This window comes from Delphinapterus leucas, chromosome 17, assembly GCF_059928025.1.
Source record: "Delphinapterus leucas isolate spDelLeu-1000000601 "Yukka" chromosome 17, BTC_Dleu_Yukka2, whole genome shotgun sequence".
In the NCBI taxonomy this organism is placed as follows: Eukaryota; Metazoa; Chordata; class Mammalia; order Artiodactyla; family Monodontidae; genus Delphinapterus; species Delphinapterus leucas.
The window spans coordinates 19,016,824-19,041,435 of record NC_143145.1 but is presented as its reverse complement, the minus strand read 5'-3'; the positions used below and the strand labels follow the sequence as shown (position 1 = coordinate 19,041,435).

The window sequence follows — 24,612 nt, the reverse complement described above, 5'->3', positions numbered from 1 at the left end:
CTTTTTTTTTCTATTAAAAGATGTGTCTTACTTCTTCATAACCCAAACTCTAGGATACATTTTAAATTTATAACAAATAAGTATGGTTATATTTCAGAAAATCTAGGTGGATAAGTACTTTTAAATGACTATTACTAACTAGCATAAAGAGAAATTTGAGTTTTAAAGTGTCAAAACACCAGTAGGGAATTGCCAGGCAAGTAATCTGGTCTAAATATTGGTGAAAAATGAAGCTTCAAGTACTGGGGACATTTTGTCATCAATAAGAAAATCATTTCTGGAAAACTTTCTTTAAATTACAGTAAAATAATTGATATGACCCTAAAGGTCTTTCTACAAAAAGTTTGGTAATTTCATAATGCATAGTTGGAAATAAAAGCTTTTCTAAAAGCACACATACACATATATGTAAATTAAAAAATATAATGCATACTCTCCTCCCAAAATCAGCAGATTACGCTTTTACCTGACCATTCATTGTTATTTATTTGATTCAATAAGCATTTTCCAGGCACCCTTCATATGTTTAGAATTGTGCTATTATGCAAAGTAGCAAAAAAAAAAAGTCAAGGCCCTGTGTTCAAACCGCTTGCCATTACAATATATGGACAAGATAAGTTAATATGTAATAGGTTAAATATTCATTTCAGTATTCTACTACTCAAAGTAGAAATTCTATGCTCAAGTACAAAAAAATCATTGTCATCACAAAAAAAGGAGTAAATGGACTAGCAGCACATCATTTGTTATGTGCAGCTCTGTATCAATAGCTGTCAGTAGCACTTTACAAATTGTGAGTGCTAAACTAATGTCAGCTAGCAGTTTTCTAAATGGCACAAGAAGCTGTTAGTGGCTTTAAAATTCACCAGTTCAAAAGAAACAATTCTCTTCTTCAGACCTCTACATAATAAAACTACACCTTCTATAACACATGTGATTCTTACAGGGTTCTGAAATCCAACTAGCTGTGTGTGACTACTTGGATTAATCGCAGCTTCTTGGTTGCCTGCTATGGCCTCTGGAATTATGGTTGGATTCAAGACAGCTTTTTTCTCTTTCAGATTAAGGACCAAGCCAAGTTCTGGCAAGGGTAAGCAGGAAGGTCTACTGAGGCCAAACAGTGTGAAGTACAAGTCCACAGCACCACACCGTAACCGCCAGTCATGTGAAGTACCTAGGAAGTAAATAACAGTAATAATAAAAAGTCAACATACACGTTTATCCATACATTTTTCAAATGCTCCAGAACCTGTACAGAGGGAAGGGATAAGAGGGTTATGATACCTAAAGGAGCCACCTACTGACCTAGGCCCCGATGGCAAACCCTCCACTCTAAAGACGCTTCTTATAACACGGGAACCTACAACTGCTACAGAAACAATAAATGTTCAAATGCAATCATGAATCTTACAACTGGAAATATTTTATTCTTTCATTCTTCCTACAAAATAAAAATTAGACACCTAGCATAAATCTAATGTTCCCAAAACAGTGTTTTTTCTGGCTCTAAATCCTCCTTTTATTTATTTATTTATTTATTTATTTGCTATACGCGGGCCTCTCACTGTTGTGGCCTCTCCCGTTGCGGAGCACAGGCTCCGGACGCGCAGGCTCAGCGGCCATGGCTCACGGGCCCAACCGCTCCACGGCATGTGGGATCTTCCGGGACCGGGGCACGCACCCGAGTCCCCTGCATCGGCAGGCAGACTCTCAACCATTTAGGGCCGCCAGGGAAGCCCTAGATCCTCCTTTTAGTTCCTCCTCCTTGGTAACTGCTCCACATTCATTCATTCTCTGTTTATCTTGTCTGATTTTCTTCTTGAATAGCTTGTTAGGAAGACGGCACACCAAGAGCCTTCATGAACCCTACCACTGGAAACAAATTCTCCTAACCCTCAAATTTATTACTTTCAGGTTTTAAATACAGTAAGAAACCCTACAACTATTTGAAATAACACAATTCTAAACTTTGACTTATTTTAGAGAAGGAAACTATTTTGCTAAACACCTTCATGTTTGTGTTGTTCTAGTAGGTATTTATTTTAAAAAACCAAAAAACAAAAATAAGCAAACCCCGGAGATGGCAACAGGTCATAAAACATGTATTAACCAGAAGAAAACTGCATCTGTAGAAATTCAGTTTAAAGTAGAGACACTTTCCAAGTTCTCTGATGAGTCTCAGTGTCTTCATCTCCAAAATAAGGGTTTTGGTCTCAGATTATACCTTACCCTATAGCAATAAAAGACCAGAGCACAGTGACATCAGAACTCTTCCTCACTTGCCTTCTTTTCCCCAGTGGAACACTCCAGGTAGATACTGCCACCAAACAGAACTGTCAAAGTGAAATTATCATCTAGGTTTAGATAATTTCTATGGTTTCTAGGCAGAATCTAAAATGACCTAGAGAATTTAAAACATGTGAGAATAAGAAATATTCTTCTGGATAAGAAAAATAAACCATATAAATACTTAATTTTGGCCAAGAAATGTGGTTTCAAACGGGTACCATAATGTTTTAAAAAGGAGAAACAAAAAGGAAAGAAGTTGCTACAGCAAACTTTAGACAGCATAAATATTAAGCTTTGTGGTTTTCAACAACAAATATTAGAATAAGTAAATACATTGTAAGCAAGTACGATTTTGATAAGATTTACTCTGACAGATAGGTAACTATTATATTAACTATGTGCAAAGAACATCCACATGGATTTATAATTTTAATTTACAGAGTTCTTACTATATACTACACACTTGCTTGGCAATATGCATGCCATTAAACAGCTATCAATCCCATTTGAGACATCTTCAGTTTTGCTACTGTGTGATAAGGTAACAGATACATAACACCGCTGGAAGCTCGAGAAGTATGAGTTTTTATATCATAAAAACTACAGAGAAACCAGAAATCGGAAGAACAGTACAGAGTGGAAGTAAGGATTTTATACTGGAAATCCATTTCCTTCTCTGGAATATCCATATTTGGACACTTTAATGGACTGACATGGCCTAGTTTTTTGTAGGCACTCATTATTCTTCTCAAAGAATTTTACATATGTAAATGTTCCACAAAGGATAGGTATCAGATTCCTGGGCCTTTTATTACAAAGGCTGGAGGGGCTCAACCCTCTCAGGAAAGGGAGGGAATCCGGCCAGAGCAGCTAGCCCTGTATCTATCTATCTATTCATGGGTATAGCAAGAAAAGAAGTGAATCTCAGGCACTTTATCAGTAAAGAAGCTAGAATGGCTTAGGGTGCATTTACACTGGAATAAAACTTAACCTTGAAGAGCAGTATTGCCCAATTATGTCCACTGCAAATAATGATCCTGGAATCTTTATATAATGTAGATGACATTGAAACAAGTCAGGCAACTGAGTATGAACTACTAAAAGTTTCTTAAAAAATTAATTTTAAAAAGCAAGTAGATAATGTATATTTTGATGAGCTAGGGTGTTGTTTTGTTTTTTGAAAGTCAGCTAAGGATGGTTACGCAGCACAGTGAATGAAAGCTGCTAAAAGCACTGAACCTCTAGAATATGGTTTTTGTTACTTTTTATTTCTATGTGGGTTTTTTGGTTTTGGATTTGTAAAGGTTTTGGTAGACCTTCAATTCGTAGGGAGGAATGAGGATTATTCTTCTGTTCCTGGGGGAAGTCCTTGATTAAATGTTTTTTTCCCACAAAAAACTGACTTATAAATATTACAATTTAAGGCTGATAAGAGGGAGCTAAAAAAATAAGCAGCGCTTCTGTTAAAATTATAAGACAGAAAAAAAAATGAGAACATCATGTTTCAAAATCATGGCATAAAATCTTAAAATGGTTGTCACTTTATAGTGGAATATAGTCGGAAAAAACACTTCTGCTTACTTACTAGTCAGCTCTGTGATTCTGGGCAATTCAGCTGCCCAGGCCATAAAATGAGAACAATTAACTTAATCTTTAAAGTCCTCTCAGGTCTAAAATTCCATGATTCCAAATCAACCAATTCTATGAGAAATAAGCCCTGAAAGAGCTCCTGATTTCTGCCCTCAGTGATAGCATTCTGAAGACCCTTCTGTAATCTTCTAGCTACCCCTCCCAACACAATCACTTATATGGCAAGGAATGCCCATATATATGGAAAAACAAGTCATTATTTTTTCCTCTCAGGTAAAAATGTTGTCCATTCTGGTCTCATTAGCAGTTATACTTTGGGACAAGCCCTGCTTACCTGAATCAGAAGAACAATGCTCAGTGTTGATGTTCTCTATTCAAATCAGAAAGTATCTAAAGACAAATCCTCCAAATAACAAATCTGATCTTAAAAAAGATCATCACTTCATTTTCTGAAGTAATTGATGTTAAAGCTGATCAAGCCAAAAAGCTGCTAAGAAGAAAGCTCACTTTAAAAGCCACCATCTTCAGGACATTTTTCTTTTTTTGGCTGCGCCCTGTGGCTTGTGGGATCCTAGTTCCCCAACCAGGGATCAAACCTGTGCCCCCTGCAGTGGAAGTGCAGAGTCCTAAGCATTGGACTGCCAGGGAATTCCCCAGGACATTTTTCAATAAACCCAGCACTCCTTACTGATGACAGAAGCTTAAAAATTTGTACAGCTAGGCCACACAAGTATGACTGCCATATGGTAGTTCTGTCCTGATCTTTCTGTCTATCTTACACTAAAGTAAAAAAACACAGCAAATTTCATATATATCCATGTGTACATTTACATATATAATTTCTGACAAAAAATGAATTATGTCTAATAAAAATGTTTTAATTTTCTTCCACCATTCCTATTTCTAAGAGGAAGGGTTTGGGGGAGAGAGAAACAGAGGGGCGGAACTTTGAAATCTGATGTTAATATCAAAATTGTTTATTTTCTTATTCCGAAACCTGGCAAATCCTACCGAACTGAATTTTAAGTAGTCCTTCATTCTACCCTCTAGAGCGCAGCCGTAAACTTTCAAACATTAAAAGTTATGATGTAAATAAACAGCCTTCAATGTTCTGAATAATTACATAAATGTTTTTATGTCAGTCTTACAGTGAAGTGCCAAACAATGAAGAGCAGCTTGTGAGTAAGGGCTAAAATTTCCTTCATGATGATATAGTATCTCTTCAATGAATGCTTATTATCTTAAGGGGGGAAAAAGCATTGTTAAGCAGGCAAGACCAGAGAAAGTAGTTACATTTTAAAATATAGTATTTTAGACATTGTGGGCCTTTTGGTCTCTGTTCAATTACTCAGCTCTGATGCTGTAGTGTAAAAGTTGCCATAGACAATACGTAAGCAAATGAGCAGGACTGTGTTCCAATAAAATTTTATTGGTGGATGCTGACATTTTAATTTCATAAAACTTTCAGGTGTCATGAGATACTATTAACATTTTTTCCAATCATTTAAAAATGCAAAAGCCATTCTTAACTTATGGGCTGTACAAAAACAGACGGTGGGTCAGATCTGGCCCTAGAGCCACTGTTAGCTGACCTCTGCTCTAGATGACATATATACTTTGAAATCTGTAGAAATGAATTAGTACAAGTACATAAAAATTTACAACTGAAATTTACTGATGAACATGCTAATGAATAACATATTGATGGGACATCATCATGCAGCATTAATTTACTGCACACAGTTCCAAACACTTATCTGGCTGTCAGTTTATATGTAACTCTGTCAATATCAGCGCCAGTGGAGAATTTATTCTCAAACTGAAAATTTATTAAACATGATTTAAGGTCTACAGTATTACTAAAAATTTAGTCTAGTCCAGCGGCCATTTCTATAGAATGAGACACAGTTACAAATAAATACTGGAATTGCTGTAATAAATTTATTTGCCATGGAAAAATGATGTGTAATTATTTTAAACAAATTACCATATTATAATTAGTTAACATTTTTTATTACTGTGATTAAAATTTTGAATTTTGTATTTTATGTTCAGTAATTTGATTTGTGAATTTTATAAAGAATGACTTTACACCTGCTGCAGTTGTTATAACTGGGAAATAAACACTATACTGACTTAAAAAAAAAGCACCAATAAAAATTTCTGATTCTTAGGTTTTTACTTTTTAAATGAATTTTTAAAATTACTGTCACGTTGAGCTATAATCCAGTACTTTACCTAAAAGCTACAAAAAGTAGTATCTCATATATTTTGAATTTTGAAACATTTTTCTTTGGGAAAGGAAAACGATTTCTTTCAGTGTGCAAAAAAATACATACAGCTAACAGAAGTCAGACAGGTCATAATTCCACCTGCTCCTCGCTGCCTAAAGGATAAAACACAAATTCCTGAGGCCCTTTGCTTTTGGATCCTAATCTATCTTTCCAGATAACACTCACTATTTTCCAAATACCCTTTCAGAACTCAAAGGTTTTACATATACTTAATTCTCTTACCTAAAATGTCTTTCTCCTGATAAACTCTTTTCCATTCCTCAAGAGCTGGCTCAAATATCACCACTCCATGAATAGTCCAGCATTCCAGGCAGGGCTCACGGTTCTGTTCTTCAGGTTACCAGCGTATTTTGCTCTTCTCTTTATTTTAGCAACTACCTGTTTGTATTATGGTCTATCTGTTCCTATGTCTCTCTTTCCATTATACTAAGCTAATGGAAAAGGAATCTTTGTATGCAAAATCATAGCACAGGGGCTTCCCTGGTGGCGCAGTGGTTGGGAGTCCGCCTGCCGATGCGGGGGATGCGGGTTCATGCCCCCGTCCGGGAAGATCCCACATGCCATGGAGCGGCTGGGCCCATGAGCCATGGCCGCTGAGCCTGCGCGTCCAAAACCTGTGCTCCGCAACGGGAGAGGCCACAGCAGTGAGAGGCCCGCGTACCGCACAAAAAAACAAAAAACATAGCACAATGGCAAACAGGAGGTGCTCAAGAAATAACTGATGAATAAATTAATCCATGAAACCCTTAAAAAGAATTGCCCCTGGACAATGTAATATTTTTAACTAAAAATAAAACTATTTAAGATTTTTAAGCAATGAGGGATGAAGACTATATAATGTGAAAGATGTTTCTCTTTAAAAATGTGTTACTTTTTGTGGAGGATTATTACTTTAAAAGCTGTATGGGAATTATAAGGACATTTTTGGGGACAACTGAGGAAACCTGAATATGGGATATATATGATAATGGTATTGTGTATATGCAGGAGAATGTCCTTATTCTTAGGAATATATACTTAGTATTTTGGGAAAAGTATCATGAGGCAACTTATTTTCAAATGATTCAGAAAAAGAGGGTTTGTAACATATACACAGAGAGTGAAAAGAGAGAAAGTAAATATGGTAAAATGTTAACAACTAGTTAACAGAGCTGAAAATATTCAATATATGGTTATTCTTTATACCATTTTTTAAATTTTTCTAAGCTTTGAAAATTTTAGAAACAAAATGGTGGGGAGAAAATGTTATATGGGAAAATTAAACCAGTGAATGAGTTAAGATATCTAATATGAGTATACATGTGTACATACATCTATAGTTTTGTGTGTGTGTGTGTGTGTGTGTGTGTGTGTGTGTGTATTTTCACAGCAAAAACTGTTAGGAAGATACCTGAGTAGCGCCCAAAACTCAAGGATAAGTGGAGCTACCACACAGCAGGCAGAGTGCAGATACCAGGCAGTCCTGGCTTCTTGAGAGTAGAAGTATGAGAACCCTCCTTCTGGCACAGAGCCATTAAAATCCCCCCGGTACATTTCTAAAAAGAGTATTACTAATAGTCATTGAATGATATATCAATTTTTTAAAAAGCACAAATGTGATTTCTTAGTTCATCTTACTTTCAAACTAATTTCAATTTTCTAAATCCTGTTTCTATGTATCCTACCGCAATTAATCTCTTATTGAAAAGTTTCTGAAACCAGCTAAGCAAAGAAACTTTGATTCCTCAAGAGTACCTGATGACCATCTCATAAGATGATCCTTCCTTAACTGCCATGATACGTCTCCATATATTTTAAATGAGTTCAAAAATTTTATAACTAAGCAAAGTCAACACCTCTCAAATCCACCTTGGAACAGGACAAAAATAAATGAATGAATATAATTAAATCCCTATCGCCCACAATTTATTTGTTCTCCATATGTAAATCAAGATAATGCTTATCTCAAGTGACGTGATAACCCAGGAACCCCAATAAAGAGTAAGGGGCAGGTAGAGTTCCAAAGGATTTAGGGACTTAGATGATGCTCTAGCTCCTTTTGTTACAAGTGAGTTCTCATTAACATTTCTTAAAACAGTAACTGTTAAGAAGATAATATAGCAATGTGAAAAATTCTCATGATAAAATGCAATTTAAAAACTTCACTACAACTATGTCCATACACATATACACAAAAAGCAATTTTTTTCCCTAAAGACCAAATACACTCAAATCTGAACAGTGGAGATATAATGAAATTATATAGTATTTTCCTTTTTTGTTATTTTGTGCAGACAAACTCTGCAACATGATACTACTTATTATTGGGAAAAAAAACTTTAAAGGAATTTCTTAGATCAGATTCATTTATGTATCCCAGAGGCCCAGGCTTGGAAGGGAAATGGGCAACCTTCTAATCAATCTTCCCTAATGCCCAATGTTCTCCAAAAACATTAAAAAGAAAAACAAAACCAAAAAACCCTCCCAATTATTTGTGCCACTCCCACTGTTCATATTGCTCCCAGTTATTTATCTGAAGAACCAAGCAAAAAACTGTTTATGACCACGGCCTCACTGATCTGTTCTGTTTAGATTATTGGCACAGAGAATTCCAAACTGAAGCAGTAACTGTACTTTATACTGAACACTATCAAAAATAAATAGTAAACATCAATCAGACCTTGAGTTTGTATAACCACAATCTTCCAATGGGCTTCAAATGTTTTACAGAGATTGTCTCATTAATCTTAAACACACATTTATTTTGTCCATGAAATCTTCCCTAGAAGGCGATATGAGAATTCTTTGTACTTCACTATGCCTTCCTCAAAGTTGTAATCCATCACAACCATGGAATCATGCATTCTTATTAAGAATATATTCAACACAGTACAGTTTGTGCCACATATTAACTGCTGAATGATCCTTTACAAGTTTGTGAACTTGTGTGCTCATCCCCTGGATCTAAATGACAGTAATCACAACATTCTTTAAGGTAACCACAAGTAGCAAAATATAAAACATTATGTAAACAGTAGCACTTATTCTTCTAGGTATTAGGGAAAATATGAGAATAATAATTTGGCAATATCGACATAAACTGGATTATGTGTTGTTTTCTGAATATTTTGAGGACAAGGGCCATTCTATTTTCAATTTTATTAAATTTCAATGAAATATCTACTATGGTGCCTTTACTTGGGGTTATTGGACTATGATTATGAAACTGAGGGACAGAAGTTATACAACCACAACATCTCAGTGATAGTAAATTAAATAATTTTTGAAAAAGAATCAGAACTTGGTATTTAGTTGTGATTCAGTGAAGCAGTCACTAATAAGATAGGCAGGGCAAGTTATTTCCCAATATTCTAGAAAGAAGGTAAAGTGACATATTTCTTAGAACGAGTACCCACTGCTCCCTCACCATCTATCTGTAACAACTTGTCTTTAAGCAAAACACTTTTCAGCCTAGCTTTTGATTGAATTTTAAATCAAAACCAGTGAATTTTAAATCAAAACCAGTATTACAATTCCAACATATCAGAGACATAAGGCAAACTTTCTTTACATATATACTACAGTTAGAAGTCAATAGGAAAAGACCAATAATTCAATTAAATAAAAATGGCAAAGAATATGAATGACTTACATGAAAGGAACTACAAATAGCTGACATATATGAGAAGTATAATGATATCATTACTATGTTAGTATAACAACATTTTTGAGCACATAATATGAAGTAGTTACTGTGCTTTACAAATATGAACTCATTTAATTTTCAGTTTGCAGAAGTAGGTACCATCATCACCTGCATTTTAAAAATGAAAAACGATAGGCTTAGACAAGTCATACTGAGAGTAAGTCATCCAGCTGAGACTTAACCCTCAGCAAACTAGTTCCAGAGCTCATGCTTGGGAGCACTAACCGCCTCTTGACTTCACTTAAATAATGGAAATTAAAACTGTGATGAGATACCATGATCTCCAAGGTGCAGAACAGTAACAATATGCACTGCTCTGAAAAGGATACACAAGAAATGGGTTACCTCTGGGAAAGGCCTCTAGGAGGCTAGGGAAAAGAGGTGAGAAGCCATTTTTTCAACCCTCTGTAACCTTCTGAAATAAAAATAACAATAATATTTGCAAATTCATGTCTACAGCTCTTTAAACATTTGGGACACTTTCCCATAAATTAATATTTTTGTTTCCTCAACCACCCTGTGGGGCAAAGTGAGTATCTTATGTCCTTAGCAAATATAATCACAGCCACTACTGTGAAGGTAAGTATTCTCCTTAAAAAAAAAAAAAAGGACAAAAATTAACCACAGTTCTTTAGTATGGATAACCTGTTATAAAATGAAAATACCCCAATAATAAAAAATTTTTTTAAAGCCATTGCTGTCTTACCAGAATTCATAAGTTTCCAAAGTTGATCTACCAAAGCTTCATTGCATAAGGGAGACTCCATGTTCTTGGTAAATGGTGGGTTCTTAGTTAACATGTTTAGAATCTTATGTCTGAAAGATAAAGAAAAATTAAATTTTTGCTAACCATTAAATAAAAACTTTTGAAAATTATCTGCAGTTCCTCCTTCCTATTTTATCATCTCTCTTCTGAGATCTAGCTTTGTGTTTTAGTTCCATTTCAAAAGACATTATGTTGCATTCTAAACATTTACTATTGTTTTTTTACTAAAAAATTCTGGTGGATTTGTTCTCTCTAAAAGTGCCTTAGGGTACAATGAGGTCTTCTAAAACCTGACTCTATATATTCGCAACCAACATTTCCTATCCCACTTCTAAAATGAACATTTTACTCTTCTTAGAAAAGTTTACAAAAAGGACTGGTTAGTAAATATAAAATGAGGCAAAAAAAAAATCACATGTAGGCCAAGAAGTCTACATTTGAGACAATAAATATAAACTTTATTATTATAGTAACTTTGCAAAGCATAAAAATGTGCAGCACTATTTTAAATATGGAGATTGCAAAAAGGTTTCCTCAAAATAAGCTGAAGCTTAAGAGAGTCAATTAAGAAAAGTATCCTCACAGAGGGTAGGCGTTAAACTCCACTATTGGAAGTTTTTATCTTACATGAAAGGCTACCCAAACACATTATGGAGTCTTCTGAAAAATAGGACATGTGACCAATACAAAATTTGAAAAACAAATGCCCAAGGCTATGAGCAGGAGACACCATAAAAAAAAGAATAGAGAAAGAAAAGGAGAAGCAAGGAAGCCACGGCAGTAGTCTAGCATTCAGGATAAAAGCCAAGGTCTAAGACTAGGTCTGAGAAATTCAAGATCTCAGAATAATGGAAGGCTTGGGTATAACTAAGGAAGAAAGAAACTTAGGTCATTATATTTGTTGAGGTTAGCAAGACCTTAAAGAAGGTGAACCTGGGAAATTTTTACGTTTAGTGGCAAGAGATCAAATTGGATTTGTACTTGAAAAAAAGATGGGAGGAAAGTAGAACTGCAAGGCTATAGTTTAAGTCACTTAACCCCTTTTGGCTTCAATATCTTGTCTGTAAAACTGAAAGATGTGACTTTCACTGTTAACATACTTTTGTGATTTGAAATTTTAAGACTGAAGACTATTGAAAGGCTACGAGAACCAAATGTGAAATGTGGTTATAGATGCAATTTATACATAGGTAATACGAAAGGGGATACATACCTTATGGATATTTCATATCCATATTTTCATATCTTTATGAGTAAAGATATTTTCATATCTTTATGAGCAATTTCTGTTTGTAAGAATAGATCGGTATTACAGGTAAATAACACCGTTTAAAACGTGGATGGATTTTTCTTTAGAAGATGTTAATGTTAATACTTTTAATTTGCATGAAGAAGAAAAGTTAAGTTTCTATCCGGCTGCTTCCCCAACTACCCCAAACACCAAAGTGGTAGGGCCCAACAAATAAAACTTTATGATATTTACTCAGATCATTACAAACTCTTTACAGCCATGCCAATGAATTGTAAATGGTACTCTGGGGATAGCTCTGAAATTATAATTAAAAGAGCAATAATGATTATTCTGTGTACTACTTTTAGTAAATTAAGCATTTTTTCAAAAGTTATTTTTCTTTAAAGTTTAGATGATAGAAGAAAGGCTTTCACAAGGAAGTATTTATAACTGACTAAACACTCAACGCAACACTCAGAGGAGATAAAGTTTAAGGGCAGAAAATGAGAATCTTATGCTTAATTTTTTAGAGATTAAACAAAATTCACAATAAGCATACACTTCAGATATACGAAACAGACCTGAAGCAAATCCTGAGAAAATCATGGGTTTATGCCAAGTTCATGGTAGCAAAAACATCACATTATTTCCCTAAACAACTGACAAATTTCTTGGTGGACTAGTCCAATCCCATTGCCAATCATTATCTATAAGAAATGCAGTCAAATCAAAACCAGAAAAATGTTCAAAATCTCTCTGGAGAAAAGGCATTGAGTGTAAGTGTGTCCCTTGAGGAAATGATATATTGTGATCATATATGCATGCTTGATTCCAACATGAGAAGATAATTCCATGTCATCTTTAAAATAATCCTACCCAAATCTAAAGTATATTTAATAAGTTCTTCTTATTAATGTAAAAAGTAATATACATGCAGAGAAATGACCGGAAAGGAATAATCCAAAATGTTAAGAATTATTGCTCTGGTTGAAATAATTATACGCTATTTTTAAGTTGTCTTCTTAATGTGAGTTTATATTTTTCCAAATCTGAATGAGCATTTTAAGTTATTCCCATTGAAAGGAAACTGTAATTTTCAAAAATGTAAATTTCATTTGTTTTAAAAACAATGCACCAACAAGCACACTTACTTAAATTCTTAAGATATCCTAATAAAGAACTGATTTACAATCTGAAAATCTTTCATTTATTTATTTATTTTTGGCTGCATTGGGTCTTTGTTGCTGCGCTCAGGCTTTCTCTATTTGTGGTGAGCAGGGTCTACTCTTCGTTGCAGTGCAAGGGATTCTCATTGCGGTGGCTCCTCTTGTTGTGGAGCACGGGCTCTAAAGCTCAGGGTCAGTAGTTGTGGCGCACGGGCTTAGTTGCTCCGCGGCATGTGGGATCTTCCCGGACGAGGGCTCGAACCCGTGTCTCCCGCATTGGCAGGCGGATTCTTAACCACTGGCTACCAGGGAAGCCCTGAAAATCTTCTATTGAGAGAAGACTATACAAGGAAAGCCAACAACCCTATTATTACATTTAAAACATCAAACCCAAATAAAAGACCAAGAACTTTCCCAAACATTTAAAAATAATTAAACAGCTTAAGGTTTTTTTCTACATACAGTTGTCACTACAGAGATAAAATCACTTTTCTTTAACATATGAATTAAGTTAAACATATATATGATTAGAGGGGAAAAAATTATATCCAACCCCTTGTTTAACATGTATTTAATTACCTATATGCAAAGCATCATGCTATGTACCAGACATACAGTGGCAAAAGGAGACAAGGTCCCTGTCTTTTTAAAACTATACTCTCATGGGGGAGACAGCAGTAACAAAAAAAATCAAACTATAATAATACACATACATAGGACGTATGTATGTACTTGAGTAAAGGAACAACTGTAGGATTTTATGGGCAATTATGACTTGAGGGACCTGACCTAGTGCAGGTAGTCAAGAAAGTATCCTTGTAGAAATGGTGTTCAAATTTAGCTTTAAAGCGTAAAGGAGTAATTACAAGTAACTAATTTCTTTCCTCTAAATTTTAAGGTTTCAGCCCCCAAATTCTTCAGAGCTTTATCTAACTCTAAAAAAATCAGCAATTGTGATATACATAATACTACAGAAATTTTAAAAATCAACATCTAAAAAAAATTTAATTCTTATTAATGGCCATCTTACTATTAGCAGTTTAAAAATCAACCAAAAGCCATAAAAATAAAATGCTTTTTGGCGGGCAGGAGAGACGAATGTCACTGATTTTAAGACAGACAGAAACAGAAACTTTTACCTACCTTTAAGATTAAGAATTCTATCCAATTAACACAGCAGAATATAGCAGTTCTATATGATGGCTACTCAACGAGTTTAAGAAAAAGTAACAGAACAGACTGGTGGTTGCCAGAAGCAGAAGCTGGGGGGTGGTGAAATGGGTGAATGGGGTCAAAGGGTACAAACTTCCAAGTTATAAGATAAATAAGTCATGGGGAGGTAATATATAGCATGGTGACTATGGTTAGTAATACTGTGTTGCATATTTGAAAGTTGCTAAGAGACTAGATCTTAGAAGTTCTTATCAAAAGAAAATAATCTGTAACTATGTATGGTAATGGATGTTAACCAGACTTATAGTGGTGATCATTTTCTAAAACATAGAAATATGGAATCAATATGCTACACACCTGAAACTAATATGTCAATTACACCTCAATATAAATAGATAGGAAGGGAGGAAGGAAAAGAAAAGGTAATGATGGGGACAAAGAGAAAAGGACAGAGTTCCTATTCAAAGCATAAAAAATAGAGAAAAAAAAAAAACCCCACAAAAATAGAGACAGATATCCCAAGACACCAAATAATACACACATACAATAACTGTTGATGTGGTAACACTCCTATCCTGTGACCATTCACTGCCATTAAAGACTTTTTTTAAGACGTGTTGAGCTTTTTTTAACTATAACTATGGGCTAGATGATATTAAGTAAAGCCTAAGAGGTTCCCTATTCGTGATATAAATGAATCACATCACTTATGAAGTAAACACATCAAATATAATCATGAAATATATCTTTATACAGATTTTCAGTTTAGAATGTAAATGACAGTGCTCTTAAAATTTGAATGACATTAACAGCTCCACATTTCAAAAGCAAGCATTTAGACTTTAGACTGTACAGTATATAATTTAGAAACATAACTACAAGTATTATATAATATTATAATCTGCTGAAAATGATCCTCAAAACACAATTTTAAGATCTCAGAAATATATGCCTTGGGGCTTCCCTGGTGGCGCAGTAGTTAAGAATCTGTCTGCCAATGCAGGGGACGCGGGTTCGAGCCCTGGTCCGGAAAGATCCCACATGCCACTGAGCAACTAACCCTGTGTGCCACAACTATTGAGCCTGCGCTCTAGAGACCGTGAGTCACAACTACTGAGCCCACGCACCACAACTACAGAAGCCCGCGTGCCTAGAAGCCTGTGCACCACAAGGAAGAGTAGCCCTTGCTCGCCTCAACTACAGAAAGCCCATGCATAGCAACAAAGACCCAATGCAACCAAAAATAAAAGTAAATTAATTTAAAAAAAAATATGTGCCTTGATGTTAGTTCTTGATGTGAACTGAAAACATAAATGAATACATAATAAGCTTTATTTATACTGTATTTATACTTTCTGTCCCTACTTGTCATCAGCAGCATCTTATTATAAACTTCCAAATGCATGAGCTCTGTCAGATGAAGAGATGAGGCTGGTTTCCTGCCTATTCTCTTTTATATGAATATTTACTTCAGAATGGGTGAGTATGAGATTTTTGTCCATGTCAACCTTACCCCTGGTACACATCAATACAAGGACAAATTATCTAAAATACAATTCAGATCACAAATCAAGAACTATGAAATACAAAGAGAAGAACTTTGTACAAAGAATATTTATTTAATAAGCATCATTTAAAACACTTGAAATATAGATTTCAGTTAGCTGAAATCCCTTACATGGATTCTTCATGCTCAGATGCATTTCAGTGAAGTTAAAAGGCAGAGTTTATTTGTATGCTTTTTTAGATGAAAAATATCTGACAACTGATGTGTAAAGTTGAAGAAGACAATGTCTCTAGGTCTGTGTTCTTATTTCTAGTTGGAATAGCTAAAATCTAAATTATCTTCCAGCTTTCAAATTTCATTTTATGAGACTGAATTATTACAACATATGAACACAAATTTGAGTCTACTAGGTGTAAAGAAAGGACGGCAGAAATGGTAAAAATTTTAATCCTGCTCGAATACACTATAAATATCCTACTTTGCAAAAGAAAGCAGCAGAAATGAAGAAGAAAATACAAAAATGAAAATAGTTACCATGTCAGGACCAGGATTTTCTTTTATTATCCCTTATTTTCTAAATTTTTAACAATGTCATATTACATTTTTAAATCCTAAGTCCATTTATTAAAAATTAAGATTCTAAATAAGATAGAAAGGAACAAATGGGATACATCAAAACACTGCTCTTGTTTACTTTTAAAATAGATTAAATCAATCAATACAGAGGTTTTAGGATAAGGGCTTTGTTCCTCCATGTGCACTAAAAACGGATACACAAGCTTTTCTTTAAGTTACAATAGAAATCACATGTAAAATTCAGGGGATTACCCTTAGTAACAATGTATTTTTAAAAATGTCTTTCCAAAGGCAAATAAAATAAAAAAGGACATGAGTAAATGGATAACATATTCCTATATTTTCAAAAATTATATACATGTTCCATATACATGGAACAAGTATAATGCTCTGAAATTATTTACTTTAGGACTTACAAAACCAAAATATTACAGCATAAAAAAACTAACCTTACATAGGGTACAGGGTCATTCTGAATCATATTAAGTAGCCATTGCAATTCTTCATAACTCCTGTCCACTGAAAATAAAAATAAAGAAATACTTTTGTTGTTAATTATAACAAATTTAAACAAGTGACAAATAGGGAATTTACACTTAATATTTAGGATTCTGCCTTTAATATTTAGGATTCTGCCTTAGCTGTATTTCCAATCAGAGTTCAAGGATGCAGGTGATTTCTTACATGTTTTAATGCAACAGGCCACTTGGCAAATTTTACAAGTACTGTGCTATATATGTAGCCAAAACATAAAACAGGACCAAGAGTGTATTTTCCACTAAGGCGCAAATCAACAGTAAATACAACATAAAACAAATTGTAATTTATTAAGAGCTCTAAATTAGAGATGATTAACTCTAAATGGAAATGTGTTTAAATTGTTTTTCTAGATGCTTAAATCAAATTATAGAGAGGTTCGATACTCAATGGTATCTCAACTATATCATACAGTATGGTAAACTGTTTCTGCCCAAGTGGTTTCTTTCATTTAAGACAAAAGAGTAGCCTTAACTTTTCACTATAACGTAAGAAACAATTGCAAAACTAGCACTATAAATATAATTAACTTTAACAAAATAACTTATTAGCTATTTCCATTTACCTTTTCAAAAAGTATTGCTTTTATGATTGAAAAGCTTTATTTTTAGAATTTTATTTCTAATATTTTCCACTTTTTCATTTTCTAATGAACTGGATTTATGGTTCACACTTAAACATCTCTCAATTAAATTACACTTATTAATTTAGCATTCTTTTTGGAAATCATAATATTAGCATTCTATTTGATTTCAGGTAGTACTAATTCATGAATTCTTCATATTATATGATTTATGTGAGTGAACATCATTCATATACCTTGGCTGGGAATAATGGCATATTTGGTAGACCTCAAGATTTCCATATTTCACAAATTGGTAAAAGGCAAAATAAAACTGAAAACTGACATAGGATTACATTTTCTTTCTTGCCAAGAAATACGTGAAAAAACGTTCTTATTTTAACCAGCATTTTTTAAAAGAAAGACTACTTTAACCCTCAACAAAAAGGAAGAACAAACGACAGTCCTTTCTGAACTTGGGCCAACACATATAACACACACTATATTGTTCTTACTCTTTTATAATGTCTTTCTAGAAGCAGTATTTCTATTGAAATTTACAAAAAATTATAAGGATTTGAGTATATTTTCCTCTACTTAACATGAGAAACTTAACCGATATCTACTAAAGAATTTCCCTCACCCATTCCTCTCTTTCTACATTCAGATGAGAATGTTATCATAACTTCTTTATTCTTCCCATATTTTAGTATAATCTGGAATTTTAGCTTTACATAGTTCTTAGACTGACATGTTATTTTTTAAGAATTTCTTTGAAATTTGCATTAAATTTTACAACCATGTTAAATATTTAAGCTTAGCTCTTTATTTTATAGGCATAGTTGCTTGTCACTGGGCCTTTCATATCACACTTTCATCAATCTTGAGTTATTATTTTGATTCCTTTACAGGTCAGCTGAAAATTATCCTTCAGAATTTTGTTTTTTAAAATGTTACATAGGAAATGTACTTCTAAGTCTTCAAGGCTATAGGAACAACAACTTGGCAAAGTAGAAAATCTTAGGTCATAATTTTCTCTAAGCATTATGTTAGCCTGTATTCACTGTCTTTTGAACTCTTCTTATTCTGAAGAAGTTACAGCCACAGTACTCTTTCACCTTGTACAATAACTGCGTTCTGATATTCCTAGGAACTTATACATTTTTTCCTTAACCTTAAAATTTTAAATTTCATCAGACTCTAGCTTAGGTCAGTCTCATTTACACTCTTTCAAAGTATTCTATTATTTCTGGGATTATTGCTTTTCTTCCACCTGCTCTATTCTTTATGACAATTTTTTTTTTTTTTTTTTTTTTTTGCAGTACGAGGGCCTCTCGCTGTTGTGGCCTCTCCCGTTGCGGAGCACAGGCTCCGGACGTGCAGGCTCAGTGGCCATGGCTCACGGGCCCAGCCGCCCCGCGGCATGTGGGATCTTCCTGGACCGGGGCACGAACCCGTGTCCCCTGCATCGGCAGGTGGACTCTCAACCACTGTGCCACCAGGGAAGCCCTTTATGACAATTTTTGAAAATATTTTCATCTCCTTAACTTTATTCTCTGTATTTCTGAAAATGTTTTGAATATGTAGTGTTCTCTTATTCATATTTTTCCTTATTTTTTTTTCAACTTCACAAAGCCTTGCCTAATCCCCCTCCTGAAGTTCCTACTTGTATATCTTGCTCTACTTTCACAGATAACAGTTTTGACAGGTACAAAATGTTTTCTTTTTTTTTTTTTTTTTTTTTTTTGCGGTACGAAGGCCTCTCACTGCCGTGGCCTCCCTCATTGCAGAGCACAGGCTCCGGACGCGCAGGCCCAGCGGCCATGGCTCACGGGCCCAGCCGCTCCACAGCATGTGGGATCCTCCCGGACCGGGGCACGAACCTGCGTCCCCTGCATCGGCAGGCAGACTCCCAACCACTGCGCCACCAGGGAAGCCCCAAAATGTTTTCTTGAAACCTTATGTAATTAGAAATTTCTCCCAAACCTTCTATTTCTTAAAATAACATGTAATTAAAGCTATAAAATGATACACTAACTTTTCAGAAAGACCAAAGATATCTATCTATAACTCTTTTCTTTTCCCTCATTTACTAATTTTTATATGAATTCTACATTTACCAAAAACTCTCAGTGAGTCAAGAATTTAAAATCAAAATATCTGTATTGTACATAGTATGAAAACCCTAATAACTAAATAGTAAATGGTAAACAATTCTTTCTATTGATAAAATGATTATGGGCATATATTTCTAAAGCATTACCTTTAGTATAGTCAACAACTGCTTCCAAAGCTGCTATCCTGATGTCCACAAAGTGGCCATATTCTGCATAAGATTTAAAAAGAGCTGGATCACTTGGCACATGGCCATTCTTCTGAAGCACTCGTATGGCTCTCAAACAACTAGGAAAATGTATTTATAGTTAAATACTCTTTTAAACTTGTTTCCAAGGCATTAGAAATTAATCCGTAACAGTAAGCTGAAAAATGAATGTAATTTGAATCCACTTTTTAATTTTTTAACATTCAATTTTTGCAATGACAATAAAAAACCCTATTAAAAGAAAACTAATTTCAAAACTTTGGAAATTCAGTTTCAGGTATTTTAACTGGAACACACTTCAGAAAAATGTATTTAGCATAAAACATAACTTAAAGTATTCTCTCCAAAAGTTTTAGTAATACATATATAGTTTATTCACTAGTATATATGGAAAGTTGAAACTGTTCATAATGTTGAATGGGTAAATCAACTTTTTTTTAGCGAACTCCTAATGAAATAGACAGAAATTGTCGACAGTCATACATACAAAGTTGACAGAAGCCTTAAAAGAAGCCTAACAATAAACTAATAATATGATATAATAATATTATATTATAATTATTATATAAGTATTATAATTATATAATAATAAACAATAAACTATGATAGAGTTTAAATTATATCCAATGGGATAAAAGATTATGCAGACATCAAATACAATGCTTATGAAGGATTTCTGATGACATGAGAAAGTGTTTATAAGCAGAATATAAAAACTATATATACAATATGGCAAATAATTTAAAATTTATATGTTACCAGAGGAAAAAATTTAGAAGGCCATTCTCCAAAATAGCAATAATTTATCCATGGGTGGTAGAATCATACAGGATTTTATTTTCTTTTACTTTACTATATTTCCCAATTCTCTATGCAAATAAATTTCTCTTATAATTGTGAAAGCAAATAACTTTAAGAAACAAATATGAAGAATCATCATACCTGACAGTGATGGTGTGTCTATAACTCGGAAGAAGTTTTTCCATATTCAAAAACCTAGTGATTTCTTCAAGAATGAGTCGCACATCTGGATTTAAATTATCCAAAGTTCGAACTTCATTATTCACACTGACTGCAGGCGTAACAGAGTTGGCAAGGGCATCAATCATTTCTGCACGATAATAGTTATCTGAAAACTAAGCCAAAAAATAATTACGAGAAGACAACAGAATTTACATTTCTATTCAAAAGTTAATAAAATAAAATATGATAACTTAAAAACATAATTCATCTGAAAACATAAGCAAGTTTTCAGGTTAGTATTCAATTCCATCCTTTGTATAGAGTCACACAGTGGAAAAAAGAGTGAAAGAGGTCTACTAATTAGAAATACATTACTTTACTTGACAAATGTTTACTACATGTAAGACACTCTCATAGTAATCTAGCCAGATTCCTCTAAAAGGAAGACCACAGTCCACAAATCCTGCTGGTAATACAGAGCTTCAAATCAGCTATTTCAGTGCTCTATTCTCATCTAAAACATCCAACCAAGGGTCACCAGATAGTTGAAGAAAGCATTAACATAAAGAGAGACCAGAACAAAGTGGGAAAAGTGACTTGGAGGAAATAAGAGTATACAAGGAAAAGAAAACCAGTAGAGGGAAAAAAATTCAAAAGTGACCATTAATATTGTCTGAGAAGTAACCAATGATATCCCTTCCAACAGGATAATACATTTTTAAAAAAAAGAAATATGCAGAGAATCAGAATAAAAATTAAATTGGAATATAAAATTGAAAAAAACTCCAAAAATTTTGAGCAAAAAAAAAAAAGAAAAAATAGGAAAGAAAGCACAAGGAAGTTGGAAGGCTGGTGTAGAACACATGACATACAAATAATAGGAGTTCTAGCAAAAGCAGCAGAGAAAAGGGAGGAAACCATCCAAAAAAACAAATAAAAATTCCTAAATCCATATCCCAGTCAATTCCCAGAGAAGCAATTTATTGAAAGCAATCTGAGTGTGGTTTGATTTAAACTCAGCAACTCAGATGCTCTAGCCTAGAAATCTGAACATGGAGCAAGCAAATTAATTACTTCTATCAGCAGTGTCGGGATTATGCTGTGGCAAAATAAACTGCTAGGAGACAAAGGAAGAAGACCTGGCCCCTTCTGACTTCCACCATGGAGCCAGAACCTCCAATTGACACACATAATGGCACAGTCCCTAAACATTCCTATGTTCAAATACCAGGTAGGAAAAAAAACAAGGCACATAAAAACAAACAAAACCAAAAACAAAATACTCCACAAGTATTCACCATGGACGAGTTTTGTTTTCAAACTGTTCTAATGATTAAAAAAATTAATCTCTATAACTTCAGTCAACCTTTTCTCTACGGTTTCTAAGTTTTATTTCACACTCAGAAAGGCCATTTGCATTCAGAGATCATTTAAAGAATGTTCATAGGTTTTCTCCAAGTATTTTTATAGTTTCATTGTTACCTCTGATAACTACTTTGCTAACAAAGCAAAAGACCATTTACTTAACCATTTCTGAACTAAGTATTCAGAGCACAGAATAAACTCAGAAATTAAAAATGAGACAGGGATGTGGATGAAGTACAAAAACCAAAATATTTAACATTTACCCCTCAGACCATATCCAATTCTCACAGACACTATACTCCTAATCGAACAGGCTAGATTATCTGATCACCCCAAAGTCAAGTGAAGAGTAAATAATTTGTGAAACACAACTGGGGGGTGTGGGGGCATTTAGTACATACAGCAAAACTTCCCACAAAAAAAAACAACTGAAGACATCAACGTCAACGTACTGCAGCAAAGGCTGACTGAAGTTTTTAACAATGATCGTTTGGTATCAGGAATAGTTCAACCCATGTTCTGCATACTTATTTAAGAAGACAAATTTCATAAATGTATATATGATTTATTAGAAATATATGTTAGAAATTCATGTGTATATATAAAAGATTTTCATATAAAATGACTAATAACCAGGCTTGAAAGGGATTTAATTTTAGTCTTCTTGAAAACTAAGTTATCTAGAATATTGAATTTAACGCTCCTGCCCAATTCATGAGATGTTAAAATTTTAAAAAATATCTCCCTACCCCCAAATCCCAACTTCTTTTTGGCATTTAATGTTCTGTATTTCTAATTTAATCTTAATCCCAGAAAAATCTTTCATTTCTTCTCATGCACTTTATATAGTGAACCTTTTTTAAAAAATATGCTTAACCAAAGCCCTCAGAGACAAATCATTAGTGGTTGGAAGTGAAGTACTTTAAAAACAAACATAAGAAAATCAATGAAATATTCTTAGGCACCATCCAATCACATCTTTTCTTCCAGTTTTAATCCATTAATCTGCAAATCTTTAAATAACAACAAAATCTTTTTCTCTCAACAATAATTTTTAAGTTTTGACATCAGACAACTCTGGGTTTCGCTCCTGGCCCTACCGCATATATGACCTTGGGTAAATCTGTTAGCTTTTATTAGCTTCTATCTCCTCAAATGGAAACTGAGATAATTATAGTATCTATCTCAGAGGTCTGATGAAGATCATATTAATCAAGTTTTGGTACAGGCCATGGAACATACAAAAAACTAGCAATTATTACTGTTGTTATTATTTGCATTTATTCTGTCCTTAATATCTTCAGGGATTAAGATGTATGCTAGTCTTAATTGAAGACAATTATATCTTCAAAAAAAGAAATTCACGTGTAGGTGAAGAAAGCAATACTATAAGTGAAAGTCAAAACAAACCAGCAGATTAGGAAGGAAAGAATCTTACAAAACCTTTTTTAACAATATTCAAAAATGGAAAGAAAGTGTATCAGCTATAATGTATTCTTTAAAGAAATAATTTTTTTAAGGACTCTTAAATCATCTGAATGTTACTCTACTGACTTAAAGAGGAAAATTTTGCCTTCTTGATTTTTCACTATAAATCACCATTTGTAAATAAAACACTTGTGACTTTTTAAAAATTAATTAATTAAATTTATTTATTTATTTATGGCTGCGTTGGTTCTTCGTTGCTGCGCATGGGCTTTCTCTAGTTGCAGCGAGTGGGGGCTACTCTTCGTCATGGTGAGTAGGCTTCTCACTGCAGTGGCTTCTCTTGTCATGGAGCACGGGCTCTAGGCACGCAGGCTCAGTAGTTGTAGCTCGCAGGCTCTAGAGCGCAGGCTCAGTAGTTGTGGTGCACAGGCTTAGTTGCTGTGCGGCATGTGGGATCTTCCTGGACCAGGGCTTGAACCCATGTCCCCTGCACTGGCAGGGAGATTCTTAACCACTGCGCCCCCAGGGAGGTCCACTTGTGACTTTTTTTTTTACTGTTGTAATGTTTTATTAAACTTCTCATGAATTCAACTTATCCTACAAGTTACATGTGTCATTATATGTGCTGTTCCTTCTGCTCGGAGTAACCTTCCTAGACTGGCCCTACTCAGACTGGGAAAATCCTATTGTTTATGACTCAGTTCGAGGGTCACATCTTATGTACAAAACTTCCCTGAGTGTCTCTCTATACCCTTGGAAGAAGACACTACTTCCTCCGAATCTCCCTAGAAATTTGTGTATACATACCTCCACTTTAGCAGTTATGAATAACCTGTTTACTTGTCTGATTTCCCCATTAGGCTGAATCCTTGAGGCCCCAGAATCAGACTGTGATATGCAGCAGTTCTTCAATAGATGTTTAATTTAAATGAAATTCCAGACGGCAACTACCATGCATTCTTTCTATGTAACGTGTTATACCGCCTAGCATAGCATATATTCTCAAAAACACTTGCTGATGGTTAGAATGATAACAAGTAAGGTGAAGTAACTTTTGAAGCATGGCATGCAATAGTAATTTACTAAATAAATGAATAAAACACACATAATGGTAAAAAAGAAAAAGTCAAATTCATCAATGAACAAGTTATCCCAAG

General features: G+C 34.1%; 1 protein-coding gene across 13 annotated transcripts in view; it reads right to left on the bottom strand.

Annotated features, from left to right (window-relative positions):
- TAF2 (TATA-box binding protein associated factor 2) overlaps nucleotides 1–24,612 on the bottom strand; it is an 81,204-nt gene that overhangs the window by 15,855 nt on the left and 40,737 nt on the right. For all 13 annotated transcript variants that reach the window (XM_089898788.1, XM_089898780.1, XM_089898782.1 and 10 more), the window contains 5 exons: nucleotides 20,642–20,835; nucleotides 19,640–19,779; nucleotides 16,727–16,796; nucleotides 10,565–10,674; nucleotides 945–1,174 (listed from right to left, as the gene is read on the bottom strand). In XM_089898788.1, the coding sequence (XP_089754914.1) occupies nucleotides 945–1,174; nucleotides 10,565–10,674; nucleotides 16,727–16,796; nucleotides 19,640–19,779; nucleotides 20,642–20,835 (744 nt within the window). The remainder of the gene's footprint in view (nucleotides 1–944; nucleotides 1,175–10,564; nucleotides 10,675–16,726; nucleotides 16,797–19,639; nucleotides 19,780–20,641; nucleotides 20,836–24,612) is intronic.